This window comes from Daktulosphaira vitifoliae, unplaced genomic scaffold (assembly GCF_025091365.1).
Source record: "Daktulosphaira vitifoliae isolate Bord-2020 unplaced genomic scaffold, ASM2509136v1 Scaffold_2, whole genome shotgun sequence".
In the NCBI taxonomy this organism is placed as follows: domain Eukaryota; kingdom Metazoa; phylum Arthropoda; class Insecta; order Hemiptera; family Phylloxeridae; genus Daktulosphaira; species Daktulosphaira vitifoliae.
The window spans coordinates 33898924-33918268 of NW_026099573.1; the positions used below are offsets into that span (position 1 = coordinate 33898924).

The window sequence follows — 19345 nt, forward strand, 5'->3', positions numbered from 1 at the left end:
AAAAAAAAAAAAAAAAACACATCTTAGTAAAACCAATACCTTCTCAGCTTCGCATCGAAGCTAAAACACATCATAGTAAAATTAATACCTTCTCAGCTTCGCATCGAAGCTAAAATACAAAACAAGCAGAATGTATTGTGCACATTATATCAATATATATAATTATTTAAACAGCAAAAGTTCATTAAAGTTCTTACTAAGACTTTTATTTGAATGATTTATTACAATGAAACATTTTTAACGAAATTTTGAGTTTTCCTCTTAAGTATACTGTTAATAGTAATTAAATAAGTTTCTAATAGTGATTAAAAACTATTCTAAAAACAATCTAAATAATAGAATATTTCATTCCACATAAAATTTTCTATTATATGATATAAATTCTAAACATGCATATTGAGCTAAAATTGTGTTTCAAATTTCACATTTTTAAATTATAAAGTTTCATCAAAATCAACTTTCAAAGATCCAAATAATAGGTTAAAAATGACATTTTGAATTGAAGTTTTTCACATATTATTTTTAACATATTAAACATCAATAATAAGTTGTTAAAAAAAATTGTTTAATTAATTTTTTCATGTGTTTCTAGTTAATTATAATCTCAAAAGAGGGGTAATTGAAAAAATCTAATTTCAGACTTGTAATAATCGTAAAAAATTGGTAAAGGAAAGTATATATTGGTCTACAATCATTAAAATATATATCATTTTAGTGATATGAAATTTGTTTTTATATTAAATTATATATACTGTATAATTTCATACTCCTATTAATATTGAAATATTTTATTACGTTTTTAATTAGTTTTATGGTTTTAATGGAGTGATTATGTGTCAATAAATGTTCAGCCACTGGAGATTTCTCAACTTCTTGATTTTTAATATTTCTTAAGTGCTCTTTAAACCTGACCCCTATATTTCTTTTTGTTTGTCTTACGTAACATTTATTACAACTTTCACATTGTATTTTTAAAATACCTGATTTACCCCCTTCATCTACCTTATCTTTAGGGTTACCTAATTAATCTCTTAAATTATTACTCTTAGATGTTACCAAAGTAATTACTTTGAACATTTATTGAAATATAATCACTCCATTAAAACCATAAACTAATTAAAAACGTAAATAATTACAAAGAACTTAATATCAGAGAAGCAATAGAAATGTTTAAAAATAAAAACAATTTAATTAATTGGGATCTTGGCCCACTGAAAAATTCATTATTAAACTTGTGTAAACTGGCAAAATGTAATAATATTACTTAGTGATGACGTCACTAGGTGATAAAATCACTAGGGGTATACAGGGTGGCCCACCACTCACTGACAATTTAAATAACTTTTGATCCAGCTAATATTTTTAGCTGATTTTTTTTTTAAACATTAGTTAGACGTTAGGTATATAGCTATATCTCAATAATTAATTTTTTTACATTTTATTAAAAATATTAATTATTTTTAAATTTTAAATAAAATGTAAAAAAAAAATCTAAGATAGCTATTTTGTAGAGTAGAATTTAAGAAAAATTTTAGTAAAAAAATATCTTATTAATATTCAGTAGTAAATATTCTGTAGCGTTTTGAAGTTTGTGAAAATTTGAATTTTCATGTACTATTTTACGGTATTAAACATTGAAATACGTATTGAGAAAAGGACAGAAGAAAACGCTATCTTTTCAATATACTTTTGAATGAGAGTGATAAGTAATAATTGCCTTATCTAATTTCTTATCATGGTATTTATGCCAAGTTTGTAATGTATACACACTATCATCATATGTATACACAGTAATCATGAAAAGATAGCGTTTTCTTCTGTCCTTTTCTCAATACGTATTTCAATGTTTATAACCGTAAAATAGTACATGAAAATTCAAATTTTTACAAACTTCAAAACGCTACAGAATATTTACTACTGAATATTAATAAGATATTTTTTTACTAAAATTTTTCTTAAATTCTACTCTACAAAATAGCTATCTTAGATTTTTTTTTTACATTTTATTTAAAATTTTAAAATAATTAATATTTTTAATAAAATGTAAAAAAATTAATTATTGAGATATAGCTATAGACCTAACGTATAACTATTATTTAAAAAAAAAATCAACTAAAAATATTAACTGGATTAAAAGTTATTTAAGTTGTCAGTGAGTGGTGGGCCACCCTGTATAAGGGAGTTTTTTCTAGTTGGTTTCTAGTGTTTAGCGTTAATGGTAACATTGTTTCCGAAATACGTATCCGCGAGTTTTCAGTAATATTTTTAATATTTTTTAGTTTTTTAAATTAATAATATTTTTAATATAGTTTTAATTTTACTTAATTTATTAAAGCTATTCAATTTAAATGAGATATAAGGAGAGACTACATTGATAGGGTTTTTGATATTCATTGAATATAATTTATTATTATTCATTTTGAATTTACTTTTTCACCTCACAAAATAATTAAGAAAAAAAATTTTGTCGGGTGGATACGATCTTCGACCTTATTAGACTATATAGTATACAACGGAGCCCCTGTGAACTACATGAATAAGTAGATTAAAAGAACTATTTAAGCTAGTTCAAAAATTCAAAGTCGTTTTCTTGAGGAGGTAAAATTATCAAAATAAGTATAAATTTTATATTTAATGTAAGTTAGAATCATGTAAATTTTATAAAAATTGATGGACTCTACTATAGCAAATCCTTGTATAGGTATTAAAAAATAAATAAATAAATACAAAAAAAACATGTTTTTTTATTGTAGCAACCATTTGAACATCGTCATAAATTTTAGGTTCGATTCGAAGCTGAAAAGGTATTGGTTTTACTATGATGTGTTTTTTTTTGTGTTTGTTACCACTTTTTCTCAGCTCTCATCGAACCGATTTCTTTCAACATTACGTCGAAAGATCACAAATTATATCTAGCTGAGAAAAAGTGGAAACAGACATAAAAAAAAAAAAATACATCATAGTAAAATTAATACCTTCTCAGCTTCGTATCGAAGCTAAAATGTAGAGTATATAGAATATTTTACATAAGTAAAAAACAATCATAGATTTTGTGTAACGATTTCGTATTATATTGACTATACATCACGTAGTGTACTGTGTATGAAATACAGATTGAATTCAGAATTAACTTTGGATTGCTTAAAATAATCGTTAAATTACAAGGGATACAAGATAAGTACAAATTTAATTTTTGCTTTCTTAAAAAAATAAATAAATTTATGACTATTTAATTTTATTAAATTGGTGGTTTTATTGATTAAAATTTATTTTTCCTCGATTATACGGATTGTAACAATTATAGATGCAAAAATTTGATCTACTCTTTGCTGCCATATGTTGATAATATATTATTCAAAAGAAAAACATTTTCCAATACTATTATTTCTGTTGACAAAAAATAAAAAATAGAGTATGCTCTAGAAAACTCGTGTTTCAACCCATATATCAGAAAACATATTTAGGTTAACATTAAAATTTTAATAACCATCTAAAACAAATGGTTTATAATTTTTTTAAATTTCAAATAAATTAGGAAAAAGGTAATAGTAAAATTTTGTCTGGGATTGAATTATAAAAGTCTTATATATTAATTTTCTTAATATTATTAACTAAATTTAATTAGAGAAAAAAAAGACATATAAATAAATAAATTTCTTTTACCATAAAAAATACATATTCGCGATTTATTAGTAACATTTTATGGCGAGTTAAGTATTTTTTATATTGTTTTTAATTAAAATTGTATTTATATTAAAACACTAAATATTTTTTTGTTTAGTTGAAAGGTACCCATAATGATTATTATGTTTTCATCAAATTAAAACAACGTAAATAAAGTCTATTTATTTTAAACTTAATATAAAATTAATAAAATATAAATAGTCAACATAAATGAATATAAAAATAATAATAAAGGCAATAGAAAACTAATTAGAACAACCATTTGAGAGAGCATAAATTAACCATTCTAAATGATCATGCCGGTAGGCTGTACTTCTTGTACCTTCAGTCTATTAACAACCGTTTTCACAAGAAATATCAAACAGTTAATGGAACCTCTCGCAATGGCTTCCCTTTTTGTGTCTTTATCCCATCCACAACCATTATAATGAGCACAATAGAATAAAATTCTAATACAATAGAATGCAAAGTAATCAATACAATATATGTACACAATTTTGTGTCTTTTACTTAAAAAAAAATTATAATTGTTTTATGTAAATACAAATTTAAGTAGATATTATAATTTCAATAACAAGCTAAAACAATAATTTATTATTATTTTAATTTCAATTAAATTAGTAAAAATAACCCAGCACAGGGGGGTCGCGGCACAGTTGTGACGTGGCATAGTTGGATCAAGTATAATGATATCTGACAGTGATAAAAAAAAACTATCAAAAAAAAAACACTTCGATGCAAATCTTTAGATAGTGTTTAATTTTAAAAAATTGGTGTATTATTCCAAAAGCTACATAATCTGCTATTTCCTTATTAATATCCTGATTAAGATAAAGTATGTCGAATGAAAAAGGAATTATTAATAAGTATTATTTCTCATAAAAAAATTATATTAATCCATACACTTTTCAATATGTTATAGCATTATAAAGTTAAAAATATAAAAATAAAATCGAGAATTGTCACAAAAAAATAGCATTCGGTAGCCATTTTTACCGTGAAGACCAAATAAAGTCCGAAATTTTTTTTTCAAATTAAAGTACATTATATTGGCTTTAATTTAAGATATATATAAAAGTGTCAGACTTTCCGGACACATTTTCAAAAGTTGAAAAAGTTAATATTATGTGAAAAGGATGTCATTTTTAATCCCCCCTTTTGGGCAGGTTAAGTGTCAGTTTTACAAAAAAAATATACAAAATATTAGGTAAAGACATCAACCATCTATAAAAAAAAAGTTATATTGATTTGTTCATATTTGAAAAAGTTATGGCAGTTTTAAATAAAAAAAATTGAAAAAACTTCGAAAATGAGCGATTTTTAAATTTGTAATTTTTTTGAAAGTTTCCTCTATTTACGGAGAACGAGGGAATTTTTTTCAATTTTTGAGGGCAATGTCTTCGACTAGATACGATTTGTGATCTTTTGACGTATCGTTGAAAGAAATCGGTTCGGTGAGAGCTGAGAAAAAGTAGTAAAAGACACAAAAAAAAAACACATCACAACAAAACCAATACCTTCTAGATAAAAGTAATAGAAAAATTTTCTCTAGGATTAAAATATATAAATAAGATTATTAAAGAAACTGGCCAAAGTTATAAGTCAAGAAACTACATAAAAATTAATACATTCTAGTTAAATATATTTTTATGCAATAAAAAAACGGTAGCACAATGGGGTCGTGATATAGTTGGGACAAGTATAGATTATATCTGACGGTAATTAAAATCACTATCATAAGAAACGCTTCGATGCAAATCTGTAGATAGTGTTTATATTATTGATAATCTAATTGATAGATTATTATATAATTAATAAAGTAATTGTATATTTCTTTACTTTTAACGCGTCTAAAAATTTAAAGGCTTTGATGCAATACTTTTCATTAAAAATTGTTTGTTATTTATGAATAAATATACTGGACTATAAGTAACTTTCATCAGAAAAAAATATATACTTTTCTAAAACAGCTTTTCACGCTGTTTTATAAACTGAATAAGACTTTTGTTATCACTTCTAATTTTTGATATTATTACTACCTAGAAAAAAATGAGTATTTACATAAAAAAAATAATTAGAAAAACAGTAGCACAGAGGGGTCGCAGCACAGTATGGACGTGGCATAGTTGAGATAAGTGTAGATGACATCTGACAGTGATAAAAATCACTATCATAAGAAACGTTCCGATGCAAATCTGTAGATAGTGTTTTAAGAGATTGGTAGATTATTTAAAAAGCAACCATAACTCTTATTTCCTTCATTTTAACGCGATTTATAATTATAATATATGAATAAATAATAATTATAATATATAATTTAGTATTAAATTGATATTCAATAATTTAATATTGTAATTTTTACGGAGATATTATAAAAAAATAAAGTAGTTGTACATTTCTTTATCTATAACGCGTATAAAAATTAGAGAGCTTGATGCAATACTTTTTAATAAAAAAATTGTGTTACTTATGAATAAATACACTATACTTCAAGGAACTTTCATCAGAGATAAAAATATACTTTTCTAAATCAACTTTATCAATGTTAGCTTCGATGCAAAGCTGAGAAGGTATTAATTTTACTATGATGTGTTTTTTTTTTTTTTATGTCTGTTGCCACTTTTTCTCAGCTCTCACTGGACCGATTTCTTTCAAAAATACGTCAAAAGATCACAAATCGTATCTAGTTGAAGACATTACCCTTAAAAATTGAAAAAAATTCCCTCGTTCCCCGCAAATGGGGGAAATATCCAAAAAAATTACAAATTTAAAAATCGCTAATTTTCGAAATTTTTTCACTTTTTTTTCTTAAAACTTCCATAACTTTTTGAAAAATCAACAAATCAACATAATTTTTTTTTATACTAAAACCTTAGATATTTACCTTTCATTTGATATCATTTTTTTGAAAATCTATCACTTAACCTGCTCATTGGGGGGGATTTAAAATGGCAACTTTTTTACAAAAATTAATTTTTTCAACTTAATTTTTGAAAATGTTCCGGAAAGACTGCGTCCTTTAAACATATATCAAATTAAAGCTTATTTTATGTACTACAAAATGAAAAAAAAAAATTTGTCCCGACACTTTTTTTTCTACATTTAAACGGCTGCCGTAGTTAAAAAAACACTATTTTTGTGTTAAAATTTTCGATTTTCGATTTTAAATTTTCAACTTAAAAATGCTATAACTTTTTGAAAAATGTATATATCAGCACAAATTTTTTTTTTCTAAATACATTATAAGTACATCTTTCATTTGACATACTTTTTATTAAAATTGGACAATTTCCCCTTATATAGGGGGCGTTCAAAACTTAAAATATTGTAAAAAACATAGATCTTTTTCAACTGAACTTTTGAAAATGTTCCGGAAATACTGCGTCCTTTAAACATATATCAAATCAAAGGTTATGTTATATACTATCAAATGAAAAAAAAAAATTTGTCCCGACATCTTATCTTCTATGTGCAAATGGCTGTCGAAAATTTAAAAAAAAATGTAATGTTTGCGATAAAAATTACATTTTATCGGGATGTTTTTTGTACTTAAAACTGCCATAACTTTTTCAAAAATGAACAAATAAAAATAATATTTTTTTGTATTGAAACCTTAGATATTTCCCTTTCATTTGATATAATTTTTTTTGAAAATCTAACACTTATTCTGCTCACTGGGAGGATTTAAAATAGTAACTTTTTTACAAAAAATAACTTTTTCAACTTAATTTTTGAAAATGTTCCGGAAATACTGCGTCCTTTAAACATATATAAAATTAAAGCTTATTTTATGTACTACAAAATGAAAAAAAAAAATTTGTCCCGACGATCTATCTTCTATACGCAAATGGCTACCATATTGAAAAATATACTATTTTTGTATGATAATTATGGGTTTTGTATTTTATTTTAATAGAAGTTGATGTTGCTTTTGCAATTATCCATCAATTTTTTTAAATTAAACACTATCTACAGATTTGCATCGAAGCGTTTCTTATGATAGTGATTTTAATCACTGTCAGATTAAATCTATACTGGACCCTACTATGCAATGTCTCCACTATGCCGCGACCCCACTGTGCTACCGTTTTTAAATGTGCAATTAGACTTTTTCTACCACTTCTAAGTTTTAATATTATTACTTATTATTAAAAAATAAGTATTTACATATGAAAAAAATTGTTTTGAATTAATACTGATTTTGATTATTAATATGTTAAAAATAAGGAAAATGACATATTTAACCTATTTTCTTTATCGTTTAAAGCTGATTTTTGTGAAAGTTTATAGTAAAAAAAAATTTATTTATTACCAAAACGTTTAGCTCAATTTGCAAGTTTGACATTGACATCATTAAATAGAAAATTTTATGACAATTAAAAAAATTGTATCGTTAAGATCAATATGCAGTCAGAAAGTTTTATAATTACTATTTATTATAAATTTATCAGAAAAGCTCAATATTTTTTTGCATTTTTATCGTAGTAAATAACTTAAATAGAAATAATAATAATCATTTTCTAGTAACTTTTTATTATGCTTAAAAAGATTCTACAATTGAAATATGAACTTAATTCATTTTAATGATTTACTTTAACTAAATAAACCAATAAAAAAAAGTTGTTAATAAGATCTACTCAATAAAACGTATTATAAAATTTGATTATAATTATAAAAATCCATTGTTTATTCAGCAGAAACATTTTTTGTTCAGAGACAATCATTTTTTTTTTTTTTAAATTACTAAATAAAATGATTTAATTTTGTAGTTTAAACCTATCATATCAAACTTGATTCGTCAGTAAATACTTTGTAAACATTAGAAATGAATGATTTTAAATGTCTGTATGGGGAACAAAGGATAAGTAACTGTATAATTGATAAATTAGAATTTTTTTTCAATTTTTGAGGGTAATATCTTCAACTAATTATAATCATTTGACGTATCGTTGAAAAAAGTACGTCAAATTAGAGCACAAAAAATAAACGATAGTTTATTTAAAAAAAAAAAAATACTATTTTTATGTTAAAATCTTCGATTTTCGATTTTAAATTTACAGCTTTAAATTGGTATTCAGTACCGTCATGTCCGTTGTCACGTGCGTTTGTAGTCGACAAGTCACAACGAAAAAAATAAAACATAATCCAAAGCGAATAAATAAAAATCTCTTTTGGAGACCACAAATCGAACACACGCATTAGTTAAATAAAAGCTATTGAAATCGAGGTAATATATATAAATTTACTTTATAATTTATTGATAATAGTAATAACTTTATCATACTCGATTGTGTTATTGAACTGTTATTGACCCCCGCAGCCGCTACGTCAGGCGTTGGTCTCAAGGTCAACTATTCTAACAACTCACACTTAATACACAATGAATTCTCCCGGAAAATCACTATCAAATATTAATAAAAATAAATTGAACAAAACCGCTACACCACTGTTATCTCCAACCTGAATAACAATACCGGTGATGCATCGCCTTGTGATTTCTCTGATAATGATGACTGGTAGACAGCCGAATACCAAAATAAACGTATCAGATATCCTAATAATATTTCACCACGCTCTAAACGATCTGATTCAAATATTTTTACGTCACCAAACCGTTTCTCTCCAATTGCACCAATTATAGAAGACGTCCAATGAACCACACAAATGAGCTTACGTTGGAAAGTAATAATAAAACTTCCAGGCCACTCCCAATATTTATTCAAGCTGAATTAAACTATAATAACTTTTGCCTTAAATCAAAGAATTAACCGACGCATCAGGTTTCGATTGTAAAAGCTCTACTAAAGGCCTTAAACTCCAAACATACAGTTCCGACTCATATAGAACAATAATAAAATATCTCAAAGAGAATAATGTCTCATTTCATTCGTTTCAAATAAAAGAAGAAAAAGCTTTTCGAATAATAATTAAAAATTTACATTCTACTACTGATAAGGCATTTATTAGCGATGAACTTTCTACTAAGGGATTTACTGTCAGAAATATTATGCCCGTACTTCACAGACAATCTAAAACATCTTTACTAATTTTTTTTTTGCTGACATTGAGCCCAATCCTTCAATTACTGATATATATAAAATAATCTCATTGTGCTACACTAAAATCAAAATTGAACCCCCTAATTCAAAAAAAGAAATTCCGCTGTGTCATCGATGTCAGGCTTATGGTCACACACGTAGCTATTGTAACCTCACACCACGATGTGTACGGTGTAGTGAGCAGCATGATACAACTCTTTGTACCAAAATTCGCACTTCTCCTGCCAAATGTTCATTGTGTAATGGTGATCATCCGGCAAATTATAAAGGCTGTCAAATCCATCTAGATATAAAAAAATATTTAACCAAATCACAAAAAAACCCATGGAACAATAATCGCCCACTTCAAACCAACAATTTAACTAATCAGGACCAACCATTCTCCCCATCATCTCAAAACTTTCCTCCTTTAAATAAAGCCTCTTAAACTCAAAATAAAAATACTGACTATAACCATGATCTAACAGCTCAACTAACAACATTTATAAATGACCTAAAAGCACTAATTAACCCTCTTGTATCTTTTCTTACAACAGTCATTGAGAAACTTCTTAAAAATGTCAATTAGTAGTAAAAAAAACACTATCAATATTCTTGTGGAATGCAAATGATGTTCTACAACGCTTAAATGAGCTGACAGCTGTTCTTTATGAAAAAAATATATCAATTGCATTAATATGTGAAACTCATCTTACTGAAAAATCATCACTCAAAATATTTGGTGATGAAATTATCAGAGCTGATCACCCTGATGGCACAGCACATGGTGGAGTTGCACTCTTAATATCTAACAATATTAACACACCTCATGCACCCTACCAAAGTACAAATTTGCAGGCAGCAAGTTCAACAGTTACAATAGATTCAGTACCCATTTCTATATCTGCTTGTTATTTTCCACCTGGATGACCATTTCCTACCTCTGAGCTGACACTTCAATTACAATCTCTTAACCACAATTTTATAATAGGTGCAGATTTTAATGCCAAGCACCATACTTGGAGTCGATCAACTAATACTAGGGGTCGTTCCCTCTATAATTTAATCACACTAAAAAATTACAGAGCAATTGTAATAGACGCGCCAACTTATTGGCCTTCTCGTGTTAATCGTCATCCTGATACTATCGATTTTTTCGTTTCTCATATTCTTAATCGCTTCGTAACTGAAATTATTTATCTAAATGATCCAGCTTCTGACCACACACCAGCTCTATTACATATTGGAGGACAGCCGAGCTTAAAACATAGCAGGCCAACAATCACTCAAGGTAAAATGAATTGGTGCAAATTTAGGACCATACTTTCAAAAAAAACTGCATTAAATATTAAACTAAAAACTACTATGGATTTGGATAATGAAATTCACAAACTTACAAACATACAAGAAGCAGCAAAAGAGTATTCATCCTCCTTCTCTTATAAAAAACCAACATTAAACTTAACCCCTGAGTTAAAACAACTAATAGCTGAGAAACGTAGAGCTAGATCAAGATGGCAACATACGCATTATCCAGATGACAAAAAACTATACAATTTTTTAACCAATAAACTCAAATTATTACTCAAGACTCTCAAAAATAATTATTATAAAACATACCTTCAAAATCTTTCAGTAAGGAACGGACCATTATGGAGAAAAACAAAATCGATTCTTCGAATGAAAGAATCAACACCGCCCCTCCGGCGTAATGACAATACACTAGCTATGACAGATCAGGATAAACCAGATACCCTCGCCGTAGAATTGTCAAATGTCTTTAAACAACACTCTATTTTTCCACCAGCGCATCATATCGAGACAGTAACAGATTTCATTCAGTCACCACTACCTTTATCTTTACCAGCCAAACCAACTACTCCTAATGAAGTTTATACTATTATAAAAAAACTTGTGAACGGAAAATCACCTGGAAATGATCTAATAACCAATAAAATAATAAAAAATCTTCCTAGGAAATCGGTATAATCCATCTCAACACAATTAAAGAAATGGCAAGATTATATTATAAAAGATTCTGGGTGAAACTTGAATCCATCCCCTACAGACTAATTCAAATGCTGAGCGCAAACGCCTTGCCTGGCAATCCAGTAAGGCGTCTTAAGAGAGAATGATGTAGAGACCTATTATCTTTATAATTTATTTAATCTTGTTGACGTTACGTAATTAAAACTCCTAATTATTGTACAAACTTCTATACCATTATCTATTATTAATATTATTGTTAATATTATGTAATAAAATTAAATATAAATTTTCAATAGCAGGCGACTCCAATGGGAGCGACCTCACAGGCTACTAATGTTGAGTATTTTATATATGTATAATATAATATAATGTGACGAAAGCTACGAATAGTTGCCGAATCGGTAACACTTGTGTCTTTCACGCTTAGGGTAAGGGTTTCGAATCCGCCTGTGGCAATAAATATTTTGCATTTTTTTGGAGTTAGAAAAAAATTTTCAAATCATTTGATTTTTATCTCATTTAAATCTAAATAATCTAAAGAATCCAATAACTTCAATAATTATCGAGGATCCCATCACTGCAGTCCCCCTCGTGAGAAGAAATTTCTTATTCATGTTAATGAACTTTCAACTTTTGAGGGTAATGTCTTCAGTTTGATACAATTTGTGATCTTTTGACGAATTGTTCATCAAAATCGGTCCAGTGATAGCTGAGAATGAGTGGTAACAGACACCAAAAAATAAAAAATACATCATGGTATAGTTAATATCTTCTCGTTTTACATCGAAGGTAAAATAATCTAATTAAGAAAATTACTGGTAGGTAAAAAGTTTTTCAAAGTATTTCAGAAGTAATTAACAATAAAGGATGATCATAAAAAGTAAATAATATATAATAAAAGAAAACAAAATTTTTTTTTTCTTATGTTTTTCGAATATTTTAGTGTTTATGTTAAACCGATCAATCTGTACTAGGATCACCCTCTGTTGAAATGAAGCAAAAAAAAGTAATTTTAAGCTATGAGACCCTCTAATTTTTCTTTTTTTCATTGTCTATTTCATAAGTTATTTACAATTTAAAGTAATGTATTGCAGCGAGGAGTTGGTGCTGCTATTTTTATTACTAGTCAATAAATATTAATAGTAAGTAATAAAATATATATTATATTATAATTTAGCACTTTGTACTAAATTTAAATTAATTGTATTAATTTAGATGTAATTAGATGTAATTCATTTCACCATGAAGACAACATTAAGTCCAAAATTTTTATTTTTATATTTAAGTATATTACATAAGATTTAATTTAAGATATATATAAAAGTAACAGACTTTCCGGAACACTTTAAAAAAATTAAGTTGAAAAAGTTCTACTTTCTATATGCATTTTTAAGTTTTGAACCCTCCTGCATAAAGGGAACTGGTCCGATTCAAAAAAAAAGTATGTCGAATGATAGAAGTATATAAATATTATTTTTCTTAAAAAAATTATAATAATCCATACATTTTTCAATAAGTTTTAGCATAATAAAGTTAAAAATGTAAAATATAAAATTGAGAATTTTCATACAATAATAGCATTTGGTAGCCATTTTCACCGTGAAGAAAAATTAAAGTCCGAAATTTTTTTTTTTCATAATTAAGTATATTATATAGGCTTTCATTTAAAAAATATGTTATATTGTCAGTATTTCCAGAACACTTTAAATTAAAAATTAAAAATATAAAAATTTTTTACAAAAGTCGTATTTTTTTTATTAACTTTCATGATTGTTTTTACCATGAAAACAAAATAAAGACCAACATTTTTTTTTTTTATAATATAGTATATAACATTATCTTTAATTTAAGATATATATAAAAGTATCAGACTTTCCGGAACATTTTCAAAAATTGAGTTGAAAAAGTTCTACTTTCTATATGCATTTTTATGTTTTGAACCCCCCCTGTATTAAGGGAAATGGTCCGATTTAAAAAAATAGTATGTTAAATTAAAGAGGTATTTTTATTTATATAAACATTATTATGTATATTATACCTTCTTTTAAATTTGTGTATTTCATTATTTTTTTGAAAACTCGCTATACTCTGTGTACCACTCATGTTTAGTGTAAAATTCACATAAATTAATAAATAAATAATGGCTGTTTTGTTTTATACAATTAGTATGTTAGTAATATAAAGCCTTATGGGGCTTTATTTTTTTAAATAAATGCTTACTTAATAAAATTATTTTAAAAAGGTTTCAGATATTTGATATCAAGTATAAAATATATTTGATTAACTTAATAAATATAAATAATGTAAAATCAAATTTACCTCCATTAAATATGAAAAAGGAAGTCATTAACAAAAAATGTATTAATTGCCAATGCTAGAAAAAAATAAAATTTTAGATTTTAATTGAATAATTCACATAAAGTGTATTACTCACCTTCATTTTTATTCGTCTTCTTTTTACTTATGTTATAATTGTTATATTCTGAATAACTATTGACGAATTGCTCGTTAAATAGGTTAATGTATAAAAAAAAACACCATCATTTTTTATTTAAGAATATTATTTTAGGTAAATAATAATGTAAACTTTATTATTTATTTCATTATTTTAGTCAACGTATTCATACACATGAAAAAAAGGTGTCTACATCGAAATCAATTAAACACATTTTTAAAAAAATGAGGTATAAAAAGTGATAAATTATTATAATTAATAATTAAAATAATTAATAAATCAAGAATTATAGGGAATTAAAAAAAAATTAAAGAATTTTTTTAACATAATTATTATTGTAAGATAAATTAAGTAAATAATATAAAAAAAATCCCTCTATATATTTTATTAAGAAAAAAAAAACAGTAATTCGATATTGTAAAAATAATTTAAAAACCTTTAGCAAAGTGGGGTCGTGGCATAATTGGGTCCAGTATAGATGATATCTGACAGTGATTAAAATCACTATCATAAAAAACGCTTCGATGCAAATCTGTAAATAGTGTTTAATTTAAAAAAGAAAAATTTGTTAAAATAGGATATTTTTGAATACGGTAGCCATTTTCGCATAGAAGATAAGGTGTCGGGACAAATTTATTTTTTTTCATTTGATAGTACATAAAATAACCTTTGATTTGATATATGTTTGAAGGCCGCAGTATTTCCTGAACATTTTCACAAGTTAAGTTGAAAAAGTTAATTTTTGTAAAAAAGTTGCTATTTTAAATCCCCCCCAATGAGCAGGTTAAGTGTTAGATTTTCAAAAAAAATGATATCAAATAAAAGGTAAATGTCTAAGGTTTTAGTATAAAAAAAATTATGTTGATTTCTTGATTTTTGAAAAAGTTATGGAAGTTTTAAGAAAAAGAAGTGAAAAAAATGACAAAATTTACCGATTTTTAAATTTGTAATTTTTTTGGATATTTCCCCCATTTTCGGGGAACGAGGGAAAAATTTTCAATTTTTAAGGGTAATGTCTCCAACTAGATACGATTTTTGATCTTTTGACGTATTTTTGAAAGAAATCGGTCCAGTGAGAGCTGAGAAAAAGTGGCAACAGACATAAAAAAAAAAAAAAANTTTTGACGTATTTTTGAAAGAAATCGGTCCAGTGAGAGCTGAGAAAAAGTGGCAACGACATAAAAAAAAAAAAAAAACACATCATAGTAAAATTAATACCTTCTCAGCTTTGCATCGAAGCTAAAAGATAATACTTAATATTTGTCATTAGTTATTTGTTATATTAATTTATATTTTTTCTCCAAAAACAAATTTATCTTTTATATGGACAATAAAAATACTTTTTTGACTAGTTGTTAACTTAACCTAAGTCAAAACTATATTATTATTTTTAAAGTAACTTGTAATTTAACTGAATTTACTCTTTCTACTAAATAACTCGTTACATAGAGAACACAATGAAGTAGCACGTACTATAGAAAAGCTAATTAGAAAAGATTCGTTAAAAAGGAATAAAAAAATAATAATTATACCTATCTATTATGTCACTTATAAGGTGCATGTTCAGTTTTATTAATATATTAATAAAATAAAAAAAAATATATAATTTGAATTTGTGCATTTATGTTTGAACAATTTTTATTTCTCTGATAATTTTTTATGAATTTTATTTATTAGATTAATTATTTGTGTTTCACACAAGAAAATGTATTTTTATCATAGTATTATTTTAGAAATACACATGTAATGTAATGTATTTTATTGTAATGTTTATTACACTAAATATTACAGACTAAATGAGAAAATATTTTTTAAATTATAAATTAAAAAGAAATATGAAGCCTCGAAAGATCTTTTTGAGCAATATAGTGGCCCTAATGTTTAAAATCTTATGTAAAAAAACGGTAGCACAGTGGGGTCGAGGCACAGTGTGTACGAGGCATAGATGGGACAAGTATAGATGATTTCTGACAGTGATTGAAATCACTATCATAAGAAACTCTTCGATGCAAATCTGTAGATAGTGTTTCATTTAGAGAAATTGGTGGATTATTCCAAAAGCAACATGAACTCTTATTTCTTTAATTATATCCTGANTATATGTTTGATACACTGGACTACAAGGAACTTCCATCAGAAGAAAAAATAAACTATTCTAAATCAACATTTCGTGATGTTTTCAAATGTGCAATTAGACTATTTCTATCACTTTTAAGTTTTGATATTATTAAAAAATAGTATTTACATATAAAAAAAATTAATTAAGAACAAAAAAAATTGTTTTAAATTAATACTGATTTTGATNATTTAAATTTAGTATGAAATTATGAAAAATTTTATAATTACTATTTACAGTATACTTATCAGAAAACTCATTATTTTTTTGCATTTTTATCGTAATAGAACACTTAAATAGAAATCATAGTAAGCATTTCTAAGTAATTTTTGGTATTTACAAAGATTCTACAATTGAAATATCCAGAACTGAATTAATTTTAATGATTTACTTTAACTAAAAAAAAAAAAGTTATTATTTTGAATCCCTCTTGTGGGCAGGTAAAGGGTTAGATTTATAAAAAAAAACCAAATGATAGAAAAAACATGCATCTAAATAAAAAAAAANTCGTAATAGAACACTTAAATAGAAATCATAGTAATCATTTCTAAGTAATTTTTGATATTTAAAAAGATTCTACTATTGAAATATCCAGAACTGAATTAATTTTAATGATTTACTTTAACTAAAAAAAAAAAAGTTAATATTTTGAATCCCTCTTGTGGGCAGGTAAAGGGTTAGATTTATAAAAAAAACCAAATGATAGATAAAGACATGCATCTAAATAAAAAAAAATATACTGATTTGGTCATTTTTGATAAAGTTATAACAATTAACAAAGTTATAAGTTTTATACACTGGACTACAAGGAACTTCCATCAGAAACAAAAATATACTATTCTAAATCAACTTTTCGCGATGTTTTAAAATGTGCAATTAGACTTTTTCTATAACTTCTAAGTTTTAATATTATTAAAAAATAGTTTTTACATATAAAAAAAAATAATTAAGAACAAAAAAAATTGTTTTAAATTAATACTGATTTGATATAATATTTAATATTTATTTAATATTAATTTGATTATTAATAAGTTAAAAATAAGGAAAATGACATATTTAATCTATTTTTTTAATCGTTTAAAGTTGATTTTTGTGAAAGTTTATAATAAAAAAAAATAATTTATTTTACCATAACTGTTAGCGCAATTGGCAAGTTTGACATTGACATCATTAAATGGAAAATTTTATGACAATTAAAAAAATTGTATCGTTAAGATCAATATGTAGTCAGAAAGTTTTATAATTACTATTTATTGTAAATTTATCAGAAAAGCTCAATATTTTTTGCATTTTTATCGTAATAGAACACTTAAATAGAAATCATAGTAATCATTTCTAAGTAATTTTTGATATTTAAAAAGATTCTACTATTGAAATATCCAGAACTGAATTAATTTTAATGATTTACTTTAACTAAAAAAAAAAAAGTTAATATTTTGAATCCCTCTTGTGGGCAGGTAAAGGGTTAGATTTATAAAAAAAACCAAATGATAGATAAAGACATGCATCTAAATAAAAAAAAATATACTGATTTGGTCATTTTTGATAAAGTTATAACAATTAACAAAGTTATAAGTTTTATACACTGGACTACAAGGAACTTCCATCAGAAACAAAAATATACTATTCTAAATCAACTTTTCGCGATGTTTTAAAATGTGCAATTAGACTTTTTCTATAACTTCTAAGTTTTAATATTATTAAAAAATAGTTTTTACATATAAAAAAAAATAATTAAGAACAAAAAAAATTGTTTTAAATTAATACTGATTTGATATAATATTTAATATTAATTTGATTATTAATAAGTTAAAAATAAGGAAAATGACATATTTAACCAATTTTGTTAATCGTTTAAAGTTGATTGTTGTAAATGTTTAAAAAAAAAAAAAAAATTTATTTTACCATAACTTTTAGCTCAATTGGTAAGTTTGACATTGACATCATTAAATAGAAAATTTTATGACAATTAAAAAAATTGTATCGTTAAGATCAATATGCAGTCAGAAAGTTTTATAATTACTATTTATTGTAAATTTATCAGAAAAGCTCAATATTTGTTTGCATTTTTTTGGTAATAGATAACTTAAATAGAAGTAATAGTAATAATTTCCTAATAACTTGTGTTGTTTGAAAAGATTCTCCAATTAAAATATCCAGAACTGAATTAATTTTAATGATTTACTTTAACTAAATGAACCAATCAAAACAAAACAAAGTTGTTAAAGAGATTTACTCAATTGAGCGTATTATAAAATTTGATTATATTTGTAAAAATCAGGAGAAAAAACAATCTTTTTTTTTAGAAATGATTTATATAGCAACATATTACAAAAATATTTGTAATATTATAGTCTAATAGTAGCACACACAAATAGAGTAAAAAAAATATTAAATTACAAAGTAAAATGATTTAATTTTGTAGTTGAAACCTATCATATCAAACTTCATTGGTTAATAAAAATTTTGAAAACATTAGAAATTAATGATTTTAATTGTCTTTATGGAGAACATGTAATAAATAACAGTTTAATTGATAAATTAGAATTTTTTTTTCAATTTTTGAGGGTAATATCTTCAACTAGATACGAATTGTAGTCATTTGACGTATCGTTGAAAAAAGTAGGTCAAGTTAGAGCAGAGAAAATAAATGATATTCACAAAAAAATATCTTCTCAGCTTTGCATCGAAGCTAAAACTTAAAATATAGTAAAATAATTTTAATACGAATAAGAAATTTCTTCTTGCAAGGGGCGACTAAAGTGATGGGATCCTTGATCTTTATTGAAGTTATTGAATCTAAATGAGATAAAAATCAAACGAGTTAAAAATTTATACTAACTTAAAAAGAAAAAATGCAAAAAATTCATTGCCAAACGTTGGTTGGAACCTCGTACCCCAAGCGTGTAAAACATAAATTTTATTCGAACCACCTACCAGAATACATAGAAATCGGTAATTTACCCAATGCCGCTAGTGCCTACGGTGACGTCATGAAGCAAAAATGTACTTATTTAAATGACACAAATTGAAGAGTTTATACATGACTTATTATCAATAATA

General features: G+C 25.2%; 1 protein-coding gene and 1 long non-coding RNA gene across 4 annotated transcripts in view; one reads left to right on the top strand and one right to left on the bottom strand.

Moving 5' to 3' along the window:
- Positions 1 to 19345, bottom strand: part of LOC126897735 (uncharacterized) — a 133213-nt gene that overhangs the window by 12435 nt on the left and 101433 nt on the right. Inside the window, exons 1-2 of one of the 3 annotated variants that reach the window (XM_050671570.1) lie at positions 14146 to 14207; positions 14031 to 14085 (exon numbers count right to left, since the gene is read on the bottom strand). The exons of 1 other annotated variant lie outside the window; for it this stretch is intronic. In XM_050671570.1, coding sequence (XP_050527527.1) covers positions 14031 to 14085; positions 14146 to 14151 — 61 coding nt within the window. In that variant the 5' untranslated portion in view covers positions 14152 to 14207. Of the gene's footprint in view, positions 1 to 14030; positions 14086 to 14145; positions 14208 to 19345 lie in introns of those variants that run through there. One more of the 3 variants, XM_050671571.1, reaches the window with a different exon arrangement.
- LOC126897750 (uncharacterized) lies at positions 16574 to 16985 on the top strand. The gene is made up of 2 exons (XR_007702177.1): positions 16574 to 16722; positions 16952 to 16985. It is a non-coding gene; the product is annotated as an uncharacterized LOC126897750 (long non-coding RNA).